Source organism: Nomascus leucogenys, chromosome 3, assembly GCF_006542625.1.
Source record: "Nomascus leucogenys isolate Asia chromosome 3, Asia_NLE_v1, whole genome shotgun sequence".
In the NCBI taxonomy this organism is placed as follows: Eukaryota; Metazoa; Chordata; class Mammalia; order Primates; family Hylobatidae; genus Nomascus; species Nomascus leucogenys.
This window is the reverse complement of record NC_044383.1, coordinates 73,820,466-73,845,716: the sequence shown is the minus strand read 5'-3', so window position 1 is coordinate 73,845,716 and position 25,251 is coordinate 73,820,466. Positions and strand designations below refer to the sequence as shown.

At 39.2% G+C, this 25,251-nt stretch overlaps 1 protein-coding gene across 2 annotated transcripts in view; it reads right to left on the bottom strand.

Annotated features, from left to right (window-relative positions):
* CFAP206 (cilia and flagella associated protein 206) overlaps nt 1–24,066 on the bottom strand; it is a 66,441-nt gene extending 42,375 nt beyond the window's left edge. The window contains exons 1-7 of one of the 2 annotated variants that reach the window (XM_030809454.1): nt 23,860–24,066; nt 12,672–12,784; nt 11,928–12,011; nt 8,699–8,789; nt 6,690–6,878; nt 5,745–5,903; nt 4,154–4,362 (exon numbers count right to left, since the gene is read on the bottom strand). In XM_030809454.1, coding sequence (XP_030665314.1) covers nt 4,154–4,362; nt 5,745–5,903; nt 6,690–6,878; nt 8,699–8,789; nt 11,928–12,011; nt 12,672–12,784; nt 23,860–24,022 — 1,008 coding nt within the window. In that variant the 5' untranslated portion in view covers nt 24,023–24,066. Of the gene's footprint in view, nt 1–4,153; nt 4,363–5,744; nt 5,904–6,689; nt 6,879–8,698; nt 8,790–11,927; nt 12,012–12,671; nt 12,785–14,462; nt 14,574–23,859 lie in introns of those variants that run through there. The other variant, XM_003258316.3, reaches the window with a different exon arrangement.
* Nucleotides 24,067–25,251: the final 1,185 nt, after the last annotated feature.

Genomic DNA, 25,251 nt, shown 5'->3' with positions numbered 1-25,251 from the left:
GGTGATCCGCCCGCCTCAGCCTCCCAAAGTGCTGGGATTACAGGCATGAGCCACCACGCCTGGCCCATCTAGAGTTTTTTATTATAATATTAGTTATCTAAAAATGCTATCACTTAAAAAAAATTTATCATAACATTCAAATGTTTGGCAAAAGCATGTGATCCCAGCATATTTCTTTGTCTTCTTCCCCTTCCCCCTACCTTTTAAACACTTTTTATAAGTTCCTCATACTTTCTTCCATGGACAATTTTCAACAAGTCTAGTCAAACTTATAGAAGCAGAAATTAGAATGGAATCTCTGATATTTAATGTTCTTATTACAACAGAAATAAAATATAACAAAACAAGCACAAATTCCACCTAACTGATTTTTTTACTTGCCTTATCAAGAAAAATCAAGAAGCCCTGTGTTGCCTGTCTGTGAGTGGGCCCTGCAAAAATAGCTTGGGGGGAAGTAACTCTACAAAAATCTTGACTTACAGGTTTTAACAAATGTGCTGTCAAACGCAACTCTTACTTGCACAATAACATGCAGCTTTCTCTCTTTGGTGTCTGCCTTGCACTTTAAAAGCCCATGGAGGATGGAATTTTATTCTCTCAGTTAAGAGTCAACAAAACTATGATCATCGCTCCCTTTTCTTTTCTAGAATATTTCAATGTGTTCACTGCAGCAGATAAAGGCCTGACTAAAATAAAATAATTCACTACTGGCCAGGCGCGGTGGCTCACGCCTGTAATCCCAGCACTTTGGGAGGCCGAGGCGGGCGGATCACAAGGTCAGGAGATTGAGACCATCCTGGCTAACGCAGTGAAACCCCGTCTCTACTAAAAATACAAAAAAAAAATTAGCCGGGCGTAGTGGCAGGCGCCTGTAGTCCCAGCTACTCGGGAGGCTGAGCCAGGAGAATGGCGTGAACCCGGGAGGCGGAGCTTGCAGTGAGCAGATAACGCGCCACTGCACTCCAGCCTGGGCGACAGAGCAAGACTCCATCTCAAAAAAAAAAATTATTCACTATCTTACCCAGGCTATATATTGGATTTTTTTTTTTTTTTTTTTTTTGAGACAGTGTCTCACTCTGTCACCCAGGCTGGAATGCAGTGGCACAATCTCGGCTCACTGCAACCTCTGTCTCCTGGGTTCAAGCGATTCTCCTGCCTCAGCCTCCTGAATAGCTGGGATTACAGGCACCCACCACCATGCCTGGCTAATTTTTGTATTTTTAGTAGAGACGGGGTTTCACCATGTTGGCCAGGCTGGTCTTGAACTTCTGACCTCAGGTGATCCGCCTGCCTCGGCCTCCCAGAGTGCTGGGATGACAGGCGTGAGCCACCGCGCTCAGCCTATATTGGATTTTTTAAATGTTCACATAAACTGAAACTTTGACCAGAGAATTTTTAAAAATCAAAATTGCTACTTTAAAATTTTTAAGTAGTATCTGTTCAAATAATGTGACTTTAAAAAGAATATTCATAGATTTTAATATAGGAAAAATCTTGGCTAATTTTAAATTGATACAGTTTATAATCTAGAGATAATACTGATTAAACAAATATCCATTTCATAATAACCAACCTTAATTGTCACTAAGACTGATGTGGAAGGATTGAATAGTTTAAAAATAAAACAAAACAAAACAAGAAAAGACTCTGAGCAGAGAATCAGAAAGTTAAGAAAACTCATCCTGATCCTGACTAAAGTCAGTACAAAATGGCCATAAAGAGCACTTGGATAAGAAAATTAACTTTCTCAACAACACGAGCAGCAAGGAGCTTGGAAATGAGATACTGTATGGAAAAATAAAAGCTCTTCAGCTTGCTCCACTAGACAAATGAAATCACAGCTGTTCAGCTAAGGCCCTAACAATGATGATGATGATAATCATAAACAACATCAGCATCACTTTATTGAGCCGTTGCACCAGGCACTATGCTGCCTTATCTACATGGTGAAGACTATGAATAACCCCATTTTACAGATATGGAAACCAAGGCACAGGGAAGTTAAGCAGCTTCTTTAGGCACACAGATTTAGTAAGTGGCAAAGTCATAATTAGAATTCATGTAGTCTGGTTGCAAAGGCCACACTCATCATTTCTACACTTTATTCACTGTCCTCTCCAGCTGTGAGAAGTAGAACCCCAATGAGAATTTAAGACTTAGTTGGTGGATTCATGATTGAAAGCTATGAGAAGATTCTATATAATGAATGACATCTTCCGCAACATCCTTACAGTTGTGTGACAGTTTCTCAAGGTTCTTTCTTATAATATCGCCTCTGAATGCAGGTGACAAATGTGAATGTGAAGTCCTACTCCTGTGGACTCACACTCACATGCACTTCAAAATAAATTGATTACAAAATCCCCGTAGTAGCTGACTAGTTAACATAAGGCTGATGGCCACAAGGTAATGTAAAGGGAAATATCTACCCCAAGTGAGTGACTTGGTTTTTATTATTATTTATTTATTCTTTTTAGAGATGGGTTCTTCCTTGGCTACCCAAGCTGGAGTGCAGTGGCATAGCCAAAGCTTACTGTATCCTCAAGCTCCTGGGCTCAAGCAATTCTCCTACCTCAGCCTCCCAAGTAGCTGGGATTATAGGTTAGTACCACCATGCTTGGCTAATTTTATTTTTTGTAGAGACAGGGTCTCATAATGTTGCCCAGGCTGGTCTTGAATTCCTGGACTGAAGCAGTTCTCTAATCTCAGCCTCCCGGCTAGGACCCTTCCTTCTGAAGACAATTAGATAGGCTGGTTGTGAGGACAACCCCTAGTTTGAATGAAGTCATGTCATCAGGACAGCTAGGTAAGGAGAGTGGACAGACCAAGTGCATCCAATAGTAGTACCAAGTCATTAAAATACAAGTTAAAAAGAAGAGGTGGTCAGAATACATCCTATTCTATCCCTCAGGAAATTAGCATTCACTCATACAAAAGACAGTTCCACTAACCGAGAGTCTCAAAGTTACTGGAAAACAGAGGTTGTGTAAAAGTAAATGGTGACGAGTGGGAACATAACTTGCCATCATGCAGTAATTAACAGACTGTGTTCCTTACAACCCTAGAGTGTCACGGGGATATCCCTTAGTGAAAATGGTTCTCCAGTCCCTTTATGTAGATATCTGTTTTATATTTGTAAGATTCTGAGTAAGTTTATCTGACAGAAAGGGCACTGGTACTTTTTAAAAAGGTTATAACCACCACTTTACCATATTTTCCAACTCTCTAGGGATACTGTTTGGCTTGTTCATTAGATCTAAAAACACCAGATATAAAAATGTTATCTGGCTAGGTGTGGTGGCTTATGCCTGTTACCCCAGCACTTTGGGAAGCTGAGGTAGGAGGATTGCTTGAGGCCAGATGTGCAAGACCAGCCTGGACAACATAGCAAGACTCCAATCTATATTAAAAAAAAAAAACGAAAAACATTTTTTTGAGTCAGGGTCAGGGTCTCTTTCTGTCACCCATGTCAGAGTGCAGTGGTGTGATCTTGGCTCACTGCAACCTCTGCCTCCCAGGCTCAAGTGATCCTCCCAACCTCAGCCTCTTGAGTAGCTGGGAATACAGGCACATGTCACTGTGCCCTGCTAAGTTTTGTACTTTTTGTAGAGACGGGGTTTTGCCATGTTGGCCAGGCTCAACTCTTGAACCTTGGGTTTTGAATTCTTGGGCTCAAGCGATCTGCCCACCTTTGCCTCCCAAAGTGCTAGGATTACAGACATGAGCCACTCTGCCTGGCCTACAAAAAACCTTTAAAAAAATCTTTTCTACCAGTTGTTACAGTGAGAACAAATAATTACACAAAAATTATTTGAAAGGCAACTACCTGCCAAAAAATGTTAGATACTTGCTCTGAACTAAAATAAACATAGTATTACTTACATACACACCACTGTTTAACTACAGCATGCTAACAATCATATTATCAAGTACCAAAGAAAAAATACAAATTCAATTTCTACCAAAATATTTTCATTAAAATCAAAACCCAACTTTTCTGTTTCTATTTTGATTCCTAACCCTACCAAAGCAATATAAACCGAGCAGTTATTAAGGTTGTCTTCTTAATTAGTGACCTGGTTCTACCTGATGTGGCCTTATATAAAGAGACTGTGTTATATGGAAAAGGTCAGATCTTATGAACTTAACTCACCAAAATGATTTGAAGGAAGACCTCATATTGTCGTATATTATATAGCGCTTCTTTTAACATATATGGCTGAAGTTTGGCCCTCATGAGTGGGTCGTTGGCTGCCTTCTCAAGGATGGCTGTGTAGCGGTATACCTGGCTCCGGGCAGTCTCAAGCTGGGAATCAATATGCTGCATGGTGGCTGGGATTGCTACGTGGAGAACAGCTGGCACTGTTTGTAAGCGTATAAAAAGGCAGCCATAAAGGAGACTGAAAACAATTAAGGAGAAGAAGCCTAGAAAGTAGTTACATTTTAAGCATTAAGTTAGGGATTTTTTCCCCAATCAAATTAGTAATAAAGAGGCATGTGTTACTTGGGTCCCACAACATAAAGAAAAGAATCTAGGCGGGGGGCGGTGGCTCACGCCTGTAATCCTAGCACTTTGGGAGGCCGAGGCGGGCAGATCACGAGGTCAAGAGATCGAGACCATCCTGGCCAACATGGTGAAACCCTGTCTCTACTAAAAACATAAAAATTAGCTGAGCGTGGTGGCACGCGCCTGTAATCCCAGCACAGGAGAATTACTTGAACCCGGGAGGCAGAGGTTGCAGTGAGCTGAGATCACGCCACTGCACTCCAATCTGGGCGACAAGAGCGAAACTCCATCTCAAAAAAAAAAAAAAAAAAAGAATCTAAAACAAGTTCAAACAAAAGATATTATCAGAATGATAACCCAGTTATAGTAGGTCAGCTTTTGCCACTAAATATAGAAGAGTTTAGAGAATCGGCAGAGTTTGGTATTATGTGTTGTTAACCACGTGCTTCCAGAAAAGCCACTGACCCTTCCTTTTGTATATCTTCTTTTCTAGTTATTTAAACAACAACAACAAAAAGGAATGTTTGTTAAGAAACTCATCTGGATGGTGAAAAATGACAGAATAGTCTAGCAAGGAAGGGCCATTTATGAAAATGGAAATTTGACTTTTTAGAAGTTTTTAAAAGAGAAAAAATTACCCTTTTATACTAGATTAGTGATTTGGTGAAAGACAATAACACCTTATCAGTGGGCCTACGGGAGTACTAAATTTCATAAGGAAGTTACTTCTACTGGTAGGTACTTTATTAAATATTTCATAAGTACTTTCAAACTTATAAAGAATGCATTAAGTATATAACCACAAAGTAGATGCCCCCGAATTTAGAGATCTGAAATATCTCCTTGTGGTTCTTTTCATTCCATTAACTGCACCAAGAACTGTTTTCAGGAAGATTTTTATTTTTTAAATAACTAAATTGTACTCCCTTTTGATTACTGACTTGCAGTAATGAACACAAAGCCCTGCTGAACTGGGAGGTTAGCTTTGAGCAGGACCCTTCATTGCTTTCACTGATTCACTTTCTCCTACTAGCTTCATGGTACATAAAATGTAAAGTCTTGCCCCAGCAAAAGTAAAAATCACTACACATTATAAACAGTAGTTATTCTTAAGGAAACAGTAAAAAATGCAAATCGTAAATTTAAGAATGCCAGTGGTGTGTTATTATTTTCCTCACTGTGCAAGTTAAATTTTAAACATACATAACCTTTAGAATTAACCTAATGAGATACCTACAATCATCAATGCCTTCTCCTCCTTTTCCACAGTCTCTGTTAAATAAACGAATTCCAGTAACAATCATGGTGAGTTCTTTCAGCTGGCGTTCTTTGTCCTTCTTAGAAAGAGTTAGAAATGTCCCAAGCTCTGCCTGAGGGAAAACACTTTGTAGAGCAGCTAAAATAAACCAGAAAAAAAAAGGAAAACAAAATGATAGAATAAAGATATCAGAAGTTAAATAAGGTTTTTCTTTAGCAGCAAATTAAGGGTCTGAGTTACTTATATGATTCTTTAAATTACTGATACCTGATTATAGAATACATAATAAAATTTATCACACATCAAAGCTGGATTACTGAGAGTTATGCCATTGCCTCATGTCCATTTTTAATAATTAAGCATCCAGCAGTAACTTTTTGGCAATGGGCATGAAAACAAACTTTCTAATTAGGGATCTGAGCCAAAAAATGGATGCTTTAAAATAATTATGGAAGAAAGCCATAGGAGAGCTAGACATTTTTCCTATTCCTCATTTTAAAGGATGAAAGAGGGCAAAGATTTCCTAAGGATAAAATGGTGCCCCTTTCCATCCATTTTAAATGACAGAGTCAATTTCTTTCATCAATATGAAATATCCCTTTCCAGCTTTTCCATTTACTCAATCAACCTGGTACCCTCAATCCTACTATCAATGTTTCTCTAATGAGGTGTAATAGGTGCCTAGATATGTGCAGCTCTAGGAAAATTAGCAATATTTCACCTTCTAGAGTGCTACTTGAGTTTTAGAACAGATACACAGTGTAAAAAGAGACTGGGTACATTTTAACTCATTTGTGCTGATTTTTTTTTTTTTTCAGATAAAAAGGGAACTTCAATCTTTGTCACTTCCAATTTAACATATTTTATAAAATACAATAATCATATATTTTCACTTATGAAATGGAAATTGGTTATACTTTTTACCTGTTACCTCTCTGACAGTCTTGATGTCTGTAGGGGATCCAAGGCCAGAGCGGAGTAACACATAACTAATAATCTTCCGGTAGAGGCTTTCCAATTCTTCTTTAGCACATGCTCTGTTATCTGTAATTTCTCTGGTAACAGAGCCTAATCTAGACTCTAGGACCCGGTGATGTTCTTCGAGAAATTCCACTAAAATTGCCAAATAACAATGTTCTATATATTTAATTTTTAGAATTCTTCTCACATAAGAACTAGAGAAAAACCAGATTGGATATGGCAATTCTACTTCAGGAAAACAAGTAATTTCTTAAGCTGTAATAATGAAATAAAAAACAGTGGCCAGCATGTAGCCTCAAGACAAAAATCCAGTAGGGAAGATTTATTACAGTGACTTAAATGGAATACTTTGTCAAAACACCTAAGACTTTAAACAGCCAAACTAAACAGGAGATATCAGAAAAGGCTAAAACCTCCCAATTAAGCAGAAAATAAAAAAGACCATTTCTACAACATATGTATTATATATTTTAATTTTAATACTATATGAAAAATAAATATATACATATTATATATTTATGCTATATGTAAGCACATGTAGTATACTATACATATGCATATATAGTAGCAGAAATATATACGTAGTATATATGTTCCTTTCAGTTATGTGTATTTTTATTTCAGTTCTAGATAAATTTCCTCTGAAAAGCATTATTGATAATATGATGTTGCATGGAGAACTGTATCCCTCCTCATTCCTCCTGTGATATGCTGAGGGATAGGCTTCACTTTGGCAGGACACTATGTTCACTGAGTTGTTGCAAGTACAATTCTGCAATGACTCTATAAGACAACCCATTTTACTATTACAAGGGCAATAATTAACATATCCACCACGCACAGTTTATACCTATATTCTTGCCACAAAACCAACTGAGAACTTTTTGCAAATTAAAAATATATTTAAATAACAAATTTAAAAATCTATAGGTTAAATTTTATTATATGACTTTTTTTGCTTTAAAATTTCACTATTAAGCAAAAACGCAAGATACATACTTTTACATAGGTAGCATAACTGAAACTAATAAAGAGAAAAATCACCAAATTGTTAATAATGATTGCACTATATAGTAGAGGTAGAGGTAGTCCACAGAGAAATAGACTTGTTTTATATAGCAGGGGCAGGGGCAGTCCATAGAGAATTACATTTTCCTTTTTCTTTTGTTTCCAACTTGTCTTTGATGTATGCATTAAATTATTTACATAATGAGCCAGGCGTGGTGGCTCACACTGATAATCCCAGCACTTTGGGAGTCCAAGGCGCAGACAGATCACTTGAGGCCTGGATTTCAACACCAGCCTGGGCAACATGGCGAAATCCTGTCTCTACTAAGAATACAAAAATTAGCTGGGCATAGTGGCACACACCTATAGTCCCAGCTACTCGGGAGGCTGAGGTGGGAGAATTGCTTCAGCCTGGGAGTCAGAGATTGCAGTGATGTGTGGATCGTGCCACTGCACTCCCGCCTGGGTGACAGAGCAAGACTCTGTCTCAAAAGAAAAAAAAATTTACGTATTGAAAAGCTTTCTAAACTTACACTCCCCATCATTCATTTTTGAATAGTTACATAATGTAGGTAATTATAATGAGATAATAACATAAACCAGGAACAAGAAAATCTACAAATTAAAAACTTTTAACTTCAATGGGCTGGTTGTTTGAATTCCTAATTATTATGTATTAGTGCCATAAAGGTTAAAAGACAATAGACTTGGAAACAATAATTATGAGCATAATAATTGGAATTCACTTTTAACACTCACAAAGGCCAATGGTTTTTTTTTTCATTTAGCATTTCTAACATTGTTATATTTCTCAAAGTTGATTGCCAAAAATTAAGTTGTTAAATTGATTAAACTATTAAATTCATTGTCAACCAAATGAAGCCCTTCTTAGCTGAAATACAGTATGAAATTTTTTAAGTATAAAAATAGGTAGTATACATTACCTCGATTTGTATAATTCATATCAAAGTAGACTTGCATCTTAATAGTGTCCAGGGATGGATTTTTAGTATCCAAGAGCCGAGTCATACAAAGCTAGAAAAGAATGTCCCATGAATACTTCTAGTTATAGTTTTTGAGACAGTCAAGTATTTCCTAAAGTTATTTTCAAAAATAAAGGGAAAAGCAGTGGTTCCTGATATTGATTCACCAGTAAACCCTTTTATTATTTTTTTTTCTCCTTGAGGACTTCAGGCTTTATAGTTTATTTAACCAATAACTTTTTTTTATTTTTATAGATTTAGGGGGTACAAGTGTCATTTTGTTACATGGATATATTGCGTGTAGTGGTGAAGCCTGGGCTTTTAGGGCAGCTAACACCTGAATAGTGGACATTGTACCCATTAAGTGATTTCTCATCCCTCACTCCCCTCTCACCCTCCCAAGTCTCCAGTATCTACTGTTCCACCCTCTACATCCCTGGGTACATATTATTGAGCTCCCACTTATAAGTGAGACCATGTGGTATTTTACTTTCTGAGTTATTTCACTTAAGATAGTAGCCTCCAGTTCCATCCATGTTGCCACAAGACATGATTTCATTATTTTTTATGGCTCAATAGAACTCCATTGTGTGTATGTGTGAATACATTTTCTTTATCCAATCATCTGTTGATGGACACTTATGTTGATTCCATATCTTTACTACCAATAACATTTGTTAAGTAATAAGTTATTTCCCTTGAGTTAACCAATAATCATCATGCCCAGGTGCCTAGTAGTCTAGTTGAAGGCAAGAAACCTGATGTTTTGGTTAGTTTCTAGTCTTAATGTGGGTAAATGTTCCACAAAGCTTATATTCCAGTCTAAAACTCTTCTAGAGTTCCTCATTACTATTTATTTGTGCCTTGAACAACACTCCTCATTTTATTTTATAAAAAGCTGCTGCAGCTGGTGCGGTGGCTCACACCCGTAATCCCAGAACTTTGGGAGGCGGAGGTGGGCAGATCACCCGAAATCAGGAGTTCGAGACTAGCCTGGTCAACATGGTGAAACCCGCCTCTACTAAAAATACAACAATTAGCCAGGCGTGGTGGCACACACCTGTAGTCCCAGCTACTCGGGAGGCTGAGACAGGAGAATCGCTTGAGAACCTGGGAGGTGGACATGGCAATGAGCCAAGATCATGCCGCCGCACTCCAGCTTGAGGGACAGAGCAAGACTCTGTCTCAAAAAATAAAATAGAATTAAATTAAATTAAATTAAAATTAAAAAGCTGCTGCAACTACCCCCCTCTCTTCACAAAATTTCTCTGGTTCTACCCTTGATATTTCTTTTCCTGGTCTGTTTTCTCCTATGAGCCCCCACATAGATGGCTCATTCCCTTCTCTGCCTTGCCTCTTTAGACTGAATTATCAACCTCAGTTTTTCTTTCCTTCTCTCATCTCTACTCGTCACCTCCCTCCCCCACTTCCTTCACTGCTCACCCTGTAGGCTGAATATACTGCAGCTGGCAGGCACTTGGCAGCATCACTCTCAACCCATCTCCCTGAGCACCAGCCCTGCTTTCCTGGGAGGAGGGAGGGGAGAATGCAAGACTGAGGATTGTACACTGTGTCTTTGCAGAAGCCTGTGCACCTGGATCCCTCCACATAGAGAAGTACTGTTCTAAAATGCACACTTAAAAAAATAGCTCATCCACGTGATTTTTAGTTGAGAAAAAAATTGTCACTTGGATATAACATACGTTGTTAGTTTATGTACCTGTCATATTAAAAGTATATTGACTTGATTCTTTCCAACTTAGTTGAGTTGGGGGATTGGGGGGAATGGAAAACTCTTCTTGGGTCATGACAAGGAGAACAACTTATTTTCTGCCCCTCCTTGATTCTCTTCCACGGCTTTCCAATAAAATTTCTGACTGTCACAATCACTTCCCCTATTGCTAAGAACAAGCTTTATACCATCTTTTCTCTGCATCCTCACCAATATCTGTTATGTTTTTACTTTTTAAAGACATTCTAACTGGTGTAAGATTGTATCTCATTGTCAGAATAGAAAATCCAGACATAAAGCCACATACCTGCAGTCAGGTGATCTTTGACAAAGTCAATAGAAACATACACTGGAGAAATGACATCCTATTCAATAAATGGTGCTGGGAAAATTGGATTACTACATGCCGAAGAATGAAACCGATCCCAATGTCTCACCATATACAAAAATTAACAACTCAAGATTGATTAAAGACTTAAATGTAAGACTGAAACTATAAAAATAACAGAAAAAAACCTAGGGCTGGACATTGGCCTACGCAAAGAATTCATGACTTAAAAGTAAATGCAACAGAAATAGACAAATTGGATTTAAATAAACTAAAAAGATTCTACACATCAAAATGAATAATCAACAGAGTGAAAAGACAACCTGCAGAATGGGAGAAAATATGTACAAACTATGCATCTGACAAAGGACTAATATTCAGGATCTACGAGGAACTCAAACAATTCGACAACAACAAAGAACCCCATTATAAAGTGGGCAAAGGCCATGAATAGACATTTTTCAAAAGAAGACATACAAATCGCCAAAAAGCATGAAAAAAATGCTCAACATCACTCAGCATTAGAGAAATGCAAATTAATTTAGTTCTATTTAACTTCACAGTATATGACAAACCAGTTAATGTTTGCAATGTAAGAGATTAATAACAAGGTTTCACCAAAATACTGTAGCAGATGCTGCTACCTGCCCAATTTCCCTGCCCTTCCTTCCTTACTAACAGAGCCTCAATTTGGACTGGGGCAAGGATTTATTCATCTAAGAAAGAAAAAAGAAGTGAATGTCCCTGGGTCACTTACAATATCATTCTGGTCAATAAATGTAAGTAGATGGGAGGGATTCTGGGAAAATTATTATTTTCTGGATAGAAGGTGATAGACCCAATTGGCACACATTTTTTACCCTTTGTCTTTCCCCCTTCTTTCTGCCTAGAGGTAGGGTAGCTATCTTTTGACCACCAGATGACCATATTGCAAGGATGATGTGCCCCAGGAAGCCAGGAAGAATGGTCTATGTCTCTCCAGACTTTGTGTTATGAGAAAAATACCTCGTGTGTACTATTATTTTGTGGGCTTTTGTTTCATGCAGCTGAAGGCAATAATGACTAATACAAATATTGTATTTACAACTGAGAATAAGTAATTGCAAATTTGAGGACTGTTGGGTAATCACCTTAACAAGATTCTGCACATCACTTTTCATGAGGGTTCTATCCATGTTAAAGCCATTACTTGGATTCAGGACAACAGCTTTCACCTGGAAAAAAGTAGAAACGAGTCCATTAAGTAGGAAAGAATCCATTAAGCAATTTTATTTCACATTATTAGTTTAATATATTTCCATTTTTTAAACAACTACCTCTTGATTACGTTGGGGTTGGTTTTTCAACTATTTTTCTTTTTTTTTTTTTTTGAGATGAAGTCTCGCTCTGTCGCCCAGTACCCTTGTTAGAGGTTGAAGAAAGGAAGCGACAAACATCAAACTTGAATATGGTGCTAGAAAAGTTATATGGGGAAATAAGTTGAAAGCAATGGCTAGGTTTTCAACTGGGAAACTACGGTATATTTTATTGTGTTTTTATTGTGTATTGTTAACCAAAAGCAAGAACAGAGAAACCACAGCAATGAGTAATTTTTAACAACGGCAAACAAAAATACATGTCAAAAAATTCCCACACAGGAGAACATTACTGATGTTTCCAAAACTCATCAAGGTCTTCTAAATGTCTCTATAAATCTAGAACTCACATGCTCTATAAACTTTTTAAAAATGTTTTCACTAACTTGTCCAATTATCTCGTTACGTTTCAACTGAAAAACATTTATGAAATCCTCACAGAATTTAAAGGGGAAAATGGACACCACATCTTAAAAAACCTCTTAATAAAGTAGTAATCACAAAAATATTTCTTCTTACCATAAAAGCAATCAGAGTTTCAGAAACAATCTCTCCATGGGCTGCACATTCTTGTCCTATTTCTCGTATAATACTCCTTATAACACTTTCGGCCTGAGTTGGAGGCATTCTGGCTAAATAAAACAACAATTTTTTTTTTTAAAAACTTGGTTTTATGCAAATTTTTTTTTTCCTCTTTTGATTTCTGCAATATTCTATTTGTAAAGAGTCATAATATCATCTATTAGCTTATTAGCATTTTTATTAATATCTAGGCCTCTCCTGTTTTTCATTATTTTTAAAAATGAAGGACTTTATTGAAGACAGACAGCGATTGGGATTTCAAATAATTGAAACATTTGATAAATAACATTTTCAATTATTTAAATTATGGTCACTAAACATATATTCCTATCATGATATTCTTAATTTAAAAAAAAAAAGGCTAAGCAGGCTGGGCGCGATGGCTCACGCCTGTAATCCCAGCACTTTGGGAGGCCAAGGCAGGCAGATCACCTGAGATCGGGAGTTCGAGACCAGCCTGACCAACTTGGAGAAACCTCGTCTCTACTAAAAATACCAAATTAGCCGGGAGCGGTGGCACACGCCTGTAATCCCAACTACTTGGGAGGCTGAGGCAGGAGAATCGTTTGAACCCAGGAGGCGGAGGTTGCGGTGCCACTGCACTCCAGCCTGGGCAACAAGAGCGAAATAGCGTCTCAAAAAAAAAAACAAAAAAAGGCTAAGCAGTATTTGTAGGGGAGGGAGGTAAAATCAATGAGAAACCCAAGAGTACAGCTTGAAAGAGGAAATGCTTATTCCACCACATTCATTAAATGACCCTTCGTAACTGTACTAGAATCTTGGAAAACAATTCTTGCTCAGATCATTAAAATGATCTTTTCCGCACATCTAAAATAGAGTTCAGACTCTCGATAAAAGAGATAAAAGCAAAAACCAAAACATAAGAGTTATGCATCGTGGAAAAAAATGAACTTCTGGTTATTAATTCCATTTACTATAAGGAAAAAGTGGTAGGTTTTGATCGAGTTTTCTGATTTTCCTGAATATTGGTAACTAAGCACAATGGAAGTTGGCATGTAGAGTACAACAAAGGCAATATCAGGTAGATAAAGCCAACTCCTCAGCATTATTAGCTTTCCGATGGATGGGTACGAAGCACTAGGCATTTTGTCCAGTGAAACCAGATTGACTGGATTCCATCGTGACCCGACCACTGTCTAGCTGTGAGACCTTGGGCACTTGCTTCACTTCTTTCCAGAGGTGTGAGGACTAAATTAGTCCTATGTATTTAGTGGTTACAATAGTGCGCGGCTTAAGGGAATCGCTTAAAACAGGTTAGAATCAGTACTCCAAGATCGCAGGCAGCGCATACACAAGTGCCAGTCAGTGGGAGAGTCCGTCCCGCTCCGGATCTGTGTGCGCATGCGCGCCGCTGCTGGGTCGCTAGGGACGCGGCTCAGCACCTTCCCCGCACCCACCCTCCAATTACTAAGTCTCCCGGGGTCCGGCTTCTGGGGTAGCCAGTGGAGCGGAACAGAAGCGGGAGGCCTCAGGCACCCGCGCAATGGCTAGAGGGCAGCCCTGCAGCCCTGGGGTGGCGCCTCCGGCAGGAACGGACCGCTGTTCCAGCTCTGCGGCGGCGCAGCCTAAAGGATCGAGACTGAGAGCTAAGTCTCGACGAGGCAGGACGCGGTCCTTCAGCTGCCCGGGCTCCGCGAGGCGCCCCACGCCCGCCGCCTGGCGGGGTACGCCTCCGGGTCAAGGGCGCGGAGCCCCGAGTAGGCTGACCTGGATCGGAATCGACAGCAAGAGCCGTGTCTGTCTGCTTCTGTCTTGGCGCCCTCACCGCGACAGTCGGGCAGTTGGGCGCTCGTAGCAACCGCTGCGTAACCATGGAGACGGAAGGCTCCGAACCAGAGGGGGCGGGGCCAAGTGGGGGTGGGGCGGGGTCCCACTTTGAGGGTCTTTCCCCCAAAAGATGGGCTGGAAAAACTTTAAAAACAAAGGAATTTCAGGCAGAGACATCTCAACCTCCGTGGTTAGGACTGTGAAACATAAGTTCTCGTAAATAAGGATATTAATTTGCTAGCGTGGGAACGATGAGGCGGCTTTGAAAACGGGGTGGGGGAGAGGGAGGAGCCAGTTGGAGATTCTGGGAAAACGGAAGGGCTGTATCCTGGGCAAATAGAGTTCTTGTAAAAGTATCTAGTTTTAAAAAACAAAAGTAAAAAGTATCGAGGTTTTATTTCATGTCCCGTTGTTCAAAGGAAGTCTGTAACAGAACGCTCCAAGATGCCCAAAGAGAAAACTGCTCATTCAAGAAGCACATGGTAAGAACACATTAGTGTCCGAGTCAAAATAATGAGGTTTTATCCCTTAACGATAATATCGTTAGGCCCACCTTCAGACGTGAAAGTGTGAGAAAGGATTAAATATTCATTAGAAGGAGAACATCAAACAACAAGGTTTTATTTTTAAACAGTAATTTTTCTCAAACTGCAAACAAATATGCAGAATATGCTTTGCTTAAGGACATTCCCTGATTACTAGGAAATGAATCAACACAAAAACTCAAGAATACACATCATAAGATAACACAGTTTTATTTCCGCCTTCTAGAAAATGTTCCCGGAATGTGGATGAAGCTTGTGTAAAAATAGATATTCAGAGTAACAAGATTTATAATAGCACAACCTTAGAAATCTAAACACGATATTTAAGTAAAATCTCAGGCAGGTATTTAAAATTATGTTAACAAAAACCTTATGTTTGTCTTATATTTTTTAAAAGTCAAATGCAAAATTTTTATCTAATATGACTTAAACTATATTGACATACATATAATGCACAAAAAGTGTATGTCAATTTTTCAAAATCACAGCAAGCAATTAGATCTAAGGATGGAATTATAGGTAAATTACTTTTATTTCTTTATACTTTTCTGTTTTTTCTAGATTTTTCCATAATGAATATATATTCTTATGATCTATAAAACAAAATTTAAAAATACCAGGGAGATGAGACTGGCTATTTGTAGAGAATGAGCCCAATTTAGATATACAAATATACTGTAAGTATACAAGGTAAAGCAACCAAAGGAAGGTGAGATAGCAAAATTTTAACAGTGGTTGTAACTTTGTAATGGCTTATGGCTGATTTGTCTTCTTTATACTTTAAGATAGCTACCAAAACGTCTTCCATGAGCATATATTATATATTAGAATATTAAATATTTTTTAAGATGGTAAGAATAATACCATCATATTAAGTATAGTTTTAAACTAATGGGCAAATCCTGGCACAAATACTCCCTGAGTATGTTTGATAATTCCTACTTAATGTCAATGTTTTCTTCTCTTTTTATTACTAATTTAACCCTGTGTTGGGAATGACAGTGTTCTCTTTAAAAAAAAAATCTCTCAACCTCTTCCTCAGTGAGAGTGGCCTGTGACATGGTCTGGCCAATGAGATGTAAGTATAATCACTGGATGAGGTGTCAGGGAAAGCACTTCCATTTTATGTCTATTGCCTGTCCTTTTTTCTATTTGAAAGGAGAATACGCTGGCTGAAGCTCCAGCAGCCTTGTTGTGAACATAAACATGAGGGTCACATCTTAAGGACGGTGGAAGAAAAATGAAAAAGGAACCTGAGTTCCCGGTAATATCGTGGAACAGCCCCATCAGCTTCTTGACTGGCTATCTCCAGACTTTGCATGAGAGAAGATAAACCCCTATTTTATTAAGCTACTGTTATTTGGGTTTTCCGCTACATTCAACCAAACTGAATCCCTGACTGCAACAATGGGTATGACTTTGGGAGTATTATTTAGCGTTTTGTGCTACATTGAATTATTCTCCCTAATCCTTCATGCCTCTTAGCATCCATACCTTTGTCATGGACTTTGGTGGAGTATACTTCCCCAATCCTTGATTTTGAATTTAGCTATGTGACTTGCTTTGGCCAAAGTGTTGTGGTGAAGGAACAGTGTGCCAAATCAGATCCAAGGTCTTAAGAGACCCCATATTTCTGCTTTCTTTCTTGTGCCTGTATCATTGCCATGAGAAGTACATACCCTAGCAAGCTCTTTGGTCCCAGAATGACACGCATATGGCACAGAATTGCCTGAACCGATCTTTTAGTAAGATGCAGAGATGCCCACCTGGGGCCCAGCCTAGATCAGCCAAACTCCAGTCAACCTGTAGACGTGTGATAATGAATGAGTATTGTTTTAAACCCCTGAGTTTTGGAGTGGCTTATTATACAGTGTAAGTGTGGAAAGAGTTCATTTATAAACCTTTCAGTGATCTAAATTTCTCATTTATAAAACAGAGAAAACAATGGTATCTATCTCATGGAGTTGTGAGAGTAAAATGAGATAGCCCTCATGAAGCACTTAGCACAGCATCTGACATAGATAAAAGGATTCATAAATTTTAGATACTAGTATTTTATGACCTTTATCATGGTTATTATTAACAACATCAACTATGACAATATATTTTATACTCCCATGGTTTATTGGACTTCTAGTCTTTGTAGAACTAATTGTTCCTAGTTTTAGCATGGCAGCAATGGCATTTAATTAAAGAACATGGAGGAACCAGACAGAGTGCATCCAGAGAATGATAAGAAAAATTTTGTCAGAATAAGATAGAGAGAATTGGATATATTTACCTTAAGAAAAAGAAGGTATGAGAACTCTTCTCAGTTTTGTTAAAAGAGAAACCAAGCTTTATGTTGTTTCAGAACACGAGATTACAAATCTACATAAAACAGTCTTAAAATAGAATTGTGATGGAAGTCATCCTAGAAGAAGTGAACCTCGTTTTATCAAATGTTTTTTATCTAAAAGCTAAAAGATTGCCTTTAAGAATATTGTAGAATTAATTTCTTCTGATTAAGTGGCTTTAATATGTCACAAACTGTTCAACTTTTAAAGAGAGAGTTAAATATTTTTCCTTTTCCTAAGGCTTTAAGAAGTTTTAAGCTCAAATGGGTTGAGTTCTTAGCATGTTTAATAATTTTTTATTGAGCCGGGCATGGTGGCTCACGCCTGTAATCCCAGCACTTTGGGAGGCCGAGGTGAGTGGATCGCCTGAGGTCAGGAGTTTGAGACTAGCCTGGCCAACATAGTGAAACACCATCTCCACTAAAAATTCAAAAAATTAGCTGGGCGTGGTGGCAGGCACCTGTTATCCCAGCTGCTTGGGAGGCTGAGGCAGGAGAATTGCTTGAACCCGGGAGGTGGAGGTTGCAGTGAGCCGAGAGATCGCACCATTGCACACCAGCTTGGACAACAAGAGCGAAACTCCATCTCAAAAACAACAACAAAAAATAATTATTTTTTATTGACTACTGGACGTTGAAATTGCATCCTTGTTGAGTGTCTGAATTGTCCCCCTTTGGGAAGGGTTGTGCTTTTTTTTTCAGCCAGTTATTTGTGAATGAGTTTGATTCATTTGAGGACTGTTTTTAAGCTTCATTAGGGTAGGTCTAGAGTAGTCTTCATTCCAGGAATAATTTGGCCCTACTACTAATTAATAACTGCTCAGAGGTCTTCAATGAATTCCTTGGTTTTCACTGAGGACTCTCCACTCTGGCTAGTCAGAGCTCAAATGTCGTCTCATCCTCTGTGAGCTCTAAGAATTATTTAGCTTATACTCCCTGGTCATTCTATACTTGACTGCGTGGATTATCAATTCATACATGAACAGCCAAGTACTTAGCAAAGTCTCAGATTTATGAGTTTTTAAATTCTATTTATTTATTTATTTATTCATATGGCTTCATTCTTTCCAAAACTCCGCCCTTCAATTTCCACATCTGTGAACTCTGATCTCTGTCTCCTCAATTCAATAAAGTCCCTAGACAGTGGGTTTACCTTTCTATGCCCAGGATCTGGAAACTGCCTCTAGGCAGAAATTTGGGGGCAATAATAGCAAACAGTTGTTTTATATATTTTGCCCAGTTTTCTAGTTGTGGCAGGAAGTTAAGTCCAGTCCTTGTTATTCCCATGGTCAGAAGTGGAACCTTGGGTAACCTTGGAGAGAGGCTAATAGGAAATAATCATCTGGGAGGGTAGAAGAGTGGGCTTACTAGAAAATTTCAGTAACTTTCAGTAATTACTGGGAAGTAATGAATGTGCATCTGAGTGTCAGGATCATGAATTTAAAGTGAAAGCATTTGCCATGTTAAGTGCTTTTCTCTGGAAATTATTCAGCAGCTCAGGAGCAAGCATGATCTTGAAGAATAAATGATTGGCTTGACCAGGAACTAGTGTATTGCCAGACTAGCATTATCATGCGAGACCATGAATTTAAACCAGTGGAGTGCAACAAAAGCAATTTACCAGTTTTTTTGTTTCTTTGTTTGTTGTGAGACAGTCTCACTCTGTCACCCAGGCTAGCGTGCAGTGGCACAATCTCAGCTCACTGCAACCTCCGCCTCCTAGGTTCAAGTGATTCTCTTGCCTCAGCCTCCCGAGTAGCTGGGACTACAGGCATGTGCCACCACGCCCAGCTAATTTTTGTATTTTTAGTAGAGACAGGGTTTCACCATGTTGGCCAGGCTGGTCTTGAACTCCTAACATCAAGTGATCTGCCCGCCTTGGCCTCCCAAAGTGCTGGGATTACAGGCATGAGCCACCGGCCCAGCCAGCAGTTCTTTAGATATTGTGAAGACCTGAGCTAAATTTTTCAATTGCTAACAAAGATAGATAATTAACATTTGAAAGAGTACTTTGGAGCTTACAAAGCTATTTCACAGATAGATAACTCATCTGTTCCTTAAAACAGCCTCATGAGAATGAACATTATTATTTCATTTTACAGATATAGAAATCAATATTCAGAGAGCAAGAGACTTGCCCAAGACTGCAAAGCTACTAAGTTACGGAGCCATCTTAAGTCTTATTGCTCTTTTAAGTACTTAAAATGAGGGGAACTCTTTTAAACTTCTGAAAAGTTCTAGACTCTTTTTCCCAAAAAATTCATAGAGCCCCTAATTTTATATATAATTTCAGATAATTCACAGATTCCCTGAAGTTCATGCAAGTGGCAGTGTACTCTTGGTTTAAAATTTCTAATTTTTTCAGCACTGTAAGACAGGGTGGGAAAAAAAAGAAAAAATTTCTAGTTTTTAACTTGCAACTAGATGGTAGTTATATGGGTATTCACTTTATAATTTTTTTCAACTGTATAGATATACACATATATACACATATACACATACATATATATACATATATACACATACACATACATATATACATATATACACATATACGTATATGTACATATATACACATATACACATAGGTATATGTACATATATACACATATACACATACATATATGTACATATATACACATATGTATATATGTATATATAAATAGATGTTACATTGACTTTTCTGTATATGTTTTATAATAAAATATAAAGGCTCAATAATATAAAACTCCTCTACTTTTAGTTGTGCTTTGTCGATGTTAAGCATTAAAACAGAGCTGTATTTCTAAAAAAATCCTCAAAAGTTAAAAAAAATTGCGTTATTCACTTCGTTTTCATTGTCTTTCTCCATTACTATCCATATGCTTCACAACAGCTCTCCTTTTTTAAAAAAACACAATCTGTATATTACATGTAGCGCATCGATTTTGAAACTCTGAAAGTCAGAGTCCTGGAATTAGCTGACAATCTCCTTTTCCAGTTTATCTTTCCATCTCCACAAAAAGGCTTGATAATGGAGAGGGAAGTTGAGTTTTCAGGTCAATAATGACAGAGAAATTATGGAACAAGCAAGACAATGCAAGTCACCCTTATTTCTGTTTCTCTTAGGATAAGCATGAGCTATTTTCATGTACTTTCCCATATCCTTTTAGTCAGGAGGATCACAAGATTATTCCTTAACCATCTTCTTCATAGAGATTCTTTTTCAGATGTTACTTACATGGGCATAGATACAAAAAGGCAGAAAAAAAAAGCAGATAGTTTCGTTTCCCGATACAAACATAGCATAACTTCCTGAGTTCAAGGGTCCTGTCTAACCCTTAAAAATCTACTTTTCTTTGTATTATCAAGAATCTTTTTCTTTTTTTCTTCTCTTTTTTAAGAGACAGATTCTTTCTCTGTTGCCCAGGCTGGAGTGCAGTGGTGTGATCATAGCTCACTGCAGCCTTGCACTCCTGGGCTCAAGGGATCCCCCTGCCTCAGCCTCCTGAGTAGCTGAGACTACATGTATGCACCACCACACCTGGTGAATTTTTAAATTTTTTGTAGAGACAAAGTCTTGCTACATTGCTCAGGCTGATCTCCAACTCCTCGGCTCAAATGGTCCTCCCACCTTGGCCTCCCAAAGTGCTGGGGATTATAGGCATGAGCCACAGCACCTGGCCAAGAATCTTTAAAGGTAAGATGAATGATGAAAGAGTGCCTTAATTCTTCATTTTCCATCTCTTTCTCCATCGCATGAATCAGTCGCTGGAGAAATAAGGGACCCTAACATCACATTTTCACAATCTAAATCAGGGAGGGTAATTGAAGCACTTAAGGAAGATAAAAAAGCATAGGACTTTTTTATATATTACAAAAGAAATCAAAATTATAAGAGCACAAAAATGAAAAAAATTCAGTGAATTCTATTATAATCATTAAGCTTCTATAAAAAGTGGTGGCAATAGTGGTTCTTCTTTCTTAGAATTATAAACCAGGTGCAACTTCAGACGCATACCACATGGTCCTAATTAGGAAAGCAGGATTGAAAGCATCAAAATCTTTGCTACTGTAGCATGTGTGGCAATGATTCTCAACTCTGGAGAGTGAAAGACAGCATATCAGCAATGCATTGGCAGCCCACCATGAGCAACTCTGATATATACTACTGATCTATTTTGTATGTGTGGAAAATGTCACTGTGTAGCTTTTTTAAAGGTGAATATCTCCCTGTCTTTTGCTCACCCACCCTCGCACCCATCTACCCAATCCTTAACTGATTACCAAGTCTTTATTAACTTCTCTTGAGCCAACTTGCTTTCTCCATTCCCACTTTGCCCGCCTTCATTAAAGCAACTGTCTTTTCTTGCTTAGATGACTGCAATAAACAACTAACTGAGCTCCCTGCCTCCAGTGTTGTACTCCCCAATTATTTGCCTATACTCATCTTGCAAAAATAGAAATCTGATCGTGTCATTCCCTGCTCGACACCTTGTAAAGGTTTCTCAATGGTCTTTGGGTAACTCTGGACTTCCTGGCATGGTATACGAAGCCCTTAATGTCAATCTCAGCTCTCACAACTGCCTCTCCTCTCCCGACAGAATGCACTGTTGCCATTCTCTGGCCATGTTGCATTAACTTCCAGTTTTTTCTGGCCTCCAGACCTTTGCCTAGAGGTTACTCCCTCTATCTCTGAATGTCCCCTTTCCTCCTCATCTGATTAATTCCTCCATGTCTTCATAAGCCATCTGTCCTATGAAACTTTCTCTGACCTGCGATATTGGGTTTAGGGTCCTAAACTTTCACCTCTAACTAGTTCCAAAACATTTTCACCACCCCAAAAAGAAACTTCATACTTATTAAGCAGTAACTCCCCATTTCTCCATTCCCCCACTGCTTACACCTGACAAAGCTCTCAATACTCTATGGAAGTCTATTTTCCTGTCTGTCTCTCCCACTAGACCATAGCTCTTTGAAGATAGGGAACATACCCTGTTGAGTTCCCGACACCTAAGAAGAGAGCCTGGGATGTAATAGACACAGTTGACCATTTGGGTTAAAGAGGTGAGTATAGAAGTGAGTGGGTTAAAAAAGGGGGCGGGGGGAGATTTTTAAACATCTTTAAATTAATGTCTTTACTAAAGGGTTAGAATGATTTCAGAGGGAAATTACGATTTTGAAGGGAAAGGAAAAGACATTGAAATTACAGGTTTCAGAAGAAGAGCTTCCTCTGACTCCAGCTTTGGCTTTCCTGCCTTAGGATCCCCAACCTACCCCCAAGCACCCTTGTATGCATTCCTCAGGAAGAGGGATGTTGTTCTCAGTCTTTTCCTCTTCCCTCTGTGCCTCAAACTAGGCAGCTTCCAATGGTGCCTTGGGCTTCAGAAGATGGTCACTGAGCTGACCTCTAGGCTTGCAGGCTTTCTGGCAGAGCAGAAAATGGAGGTGGGTATGGGGAGTGGTGACTGGGCTCCAGTTTGAATTTCATCTTTATGATTCCCTCCCACTATGGGAAGCATTACAGCATGAATCTCAAGGACAAATTTTAATTTGGGACAGCCTAAATCCTTATTAAAGTCATACTATTTTCTCAATCATCAAGAAAACTGTCTTTTTCTATAGTCCATAAGTCCTCAATTTTGTGAGGAGGAATTTTTTTTTTTTTTTGAGACAGAGTCTCACTCTGTTGCCCAGGCTGGAGTGCAGTGGTACAATCTCACTGCAACCTCCATCTCCCAGGTTCCAGTGATTCTCGTGTCTCAGCCTCCCAAGTAGCTGGGATTACAGGCACATGCCACCATGCCCGGCTAATTTTCGTATTTTCAGTACAGACAGGGTTTCACCATATTGCCCAGGCTGGTCTCAAACTCCTGGCCTCAAGTGATCCCCTGCCTCGCCCTCCCAAAGTGCTGAGATTACAGGCATGAGCCACCGTGCACAGCTAAGAAGGAAGTTTTTGGATCTCCTTCCACCTTTGCTGAAATTCTAAAAAAGCTGCATTCCACTTTTAGCAGCTGTTTTCTTATGGCTGAATAAATGCCAGAGACGCCATCAGATTATTTTAATTCAGTTGTCTCTCAGTCGAGAAGGGCTGAACTGTCAGTTTCCTCTTGGCACAATGCAAGTAGAAAGATAGTAAAAAGTGACCAGGTGCAGTGGCTCATGCCTGTAATCCCAGCACTTTGGGAGGCCTAGGTGGGTGGATCACCTGAGGTCAGGAGTTCGAGACCAACCCAGCCAACATACAGAAACCCCATCTCTACTAAAAATACAAAAACTAGCCAGGCGTGGTGGCACATGCCTGTAATCCCAGCTACTCGGGAGGCTGAGGCAGGAGAATCACTTGAACCTGGGAGGCGGAGGTTGGGGTGAGCCGAGATCACACCACTGCACTCCAGCCTGGGAGACAGAGCACGAGACTCCATCTCAAAAAAAAAAAAGAAAAGAAAAAGAAAGAAAGACAGTAATAACTCACCTGAATTTCTCATCAGCACTTCAGGATCATGATCTCTAACACTCATCTTCTCTCTGTCACACTCACGGTTGGGGTGCAGCCCCAGCTGAGGTCTGAGGACAGTGGGTGGATGTGGGGCGCGGAGCTGGAAGAACACTGGAGCGACAGCAGGTAAATGAGACATGGCTTTATTCAGCAGCCCCTTCGCAGAGTCAGTGTTACATTTATACACTACACAAACACTAGTGGCTGAGAGCCAGGTAGGGAGCTTCTCTATGTTGTGTCTACATGGCTGTGATTATATAAGACACGGGACTGTGCGCTTGCACCCCAATCCCGCTGAGTCATCTAGGCTGTTTACCTCGGCCTATTCCTGCTGCCCTATGCCTGCTTGGCTACAGCACAGCCATGTTCCTTACACCTTCCAAACCTGTCCCACTCTCTGCATTCTTTATGGGATGAATTGGCATTGATTTAATAGCTGGCTCAAAGCTGATCCCATTTCCCCCACTCCCTCTCCCCTCACACTCAGACCTGTCACTAAGCCTGTCCAGCCCTTCTCAGCAAGTCTCACATCCATTTCCTTCCCTAATTACTAATGCTGTCACTCAGGCAGGTTATGGGAATCTCCTAACTGTATTATCTGCTTCCAGGCTGGGGCACTTCCACAGGCAAAGCTGATAATATTATTGCCTGTGTACAGCCCTTTCTGCAGACCACAGAAGGCCCTGCAGAAGAAAATTCAGTCCTCCTCAATGGGATGCAAGACCCTCCTGCAACTGGGCTCTATTTATCTGTAAACCTGCACTGTTCAATATGGTAGCCACTAACTGATGAAGCTATTTAAATTTAAATTAGCTAGAATTAAATGAAAGTTAATATTCAATTCTTCAGTTGTACTAGCCAAATGTGGCTAGAGGCTACTGTATTGGACAGTGACAATATAGAATATTTCCATCATTGTAGAAAATTCTGTTGGATACTTACCTTACCCTTACTGCACCTGAACTCAAATTTTCAAATGATCCACACCTTTGAGCATACTGTGCTTTAGCTGAGACAACCTACTTTAATTGGATTACTTACCTTGCCGACTATGCCCTTCAAAACACAGATCAAATGTCATCCTATTCAGAGAAGCCTTTCCAACCAAGCCTCCCACTCTTGTGCAAGTGATCACTTCCTCATTTGGATGCCCATTGCACTCTCTGCAGACTTCTACCATAACGCCCCTAACACTCCATGTCACGTAGTGTTCATGTCTGTTTCCCTTTACTACAGTGTGAGCCTGGGCTGGGGGCAGGAACCCAATCTTATTCATTTTTCTAGCCCCAGCTCTAGACTAACGCCTGACATACAGGATATGCTAAGAACTAATTTTGTGAATGAATAAATATTACCAATAAATATTCT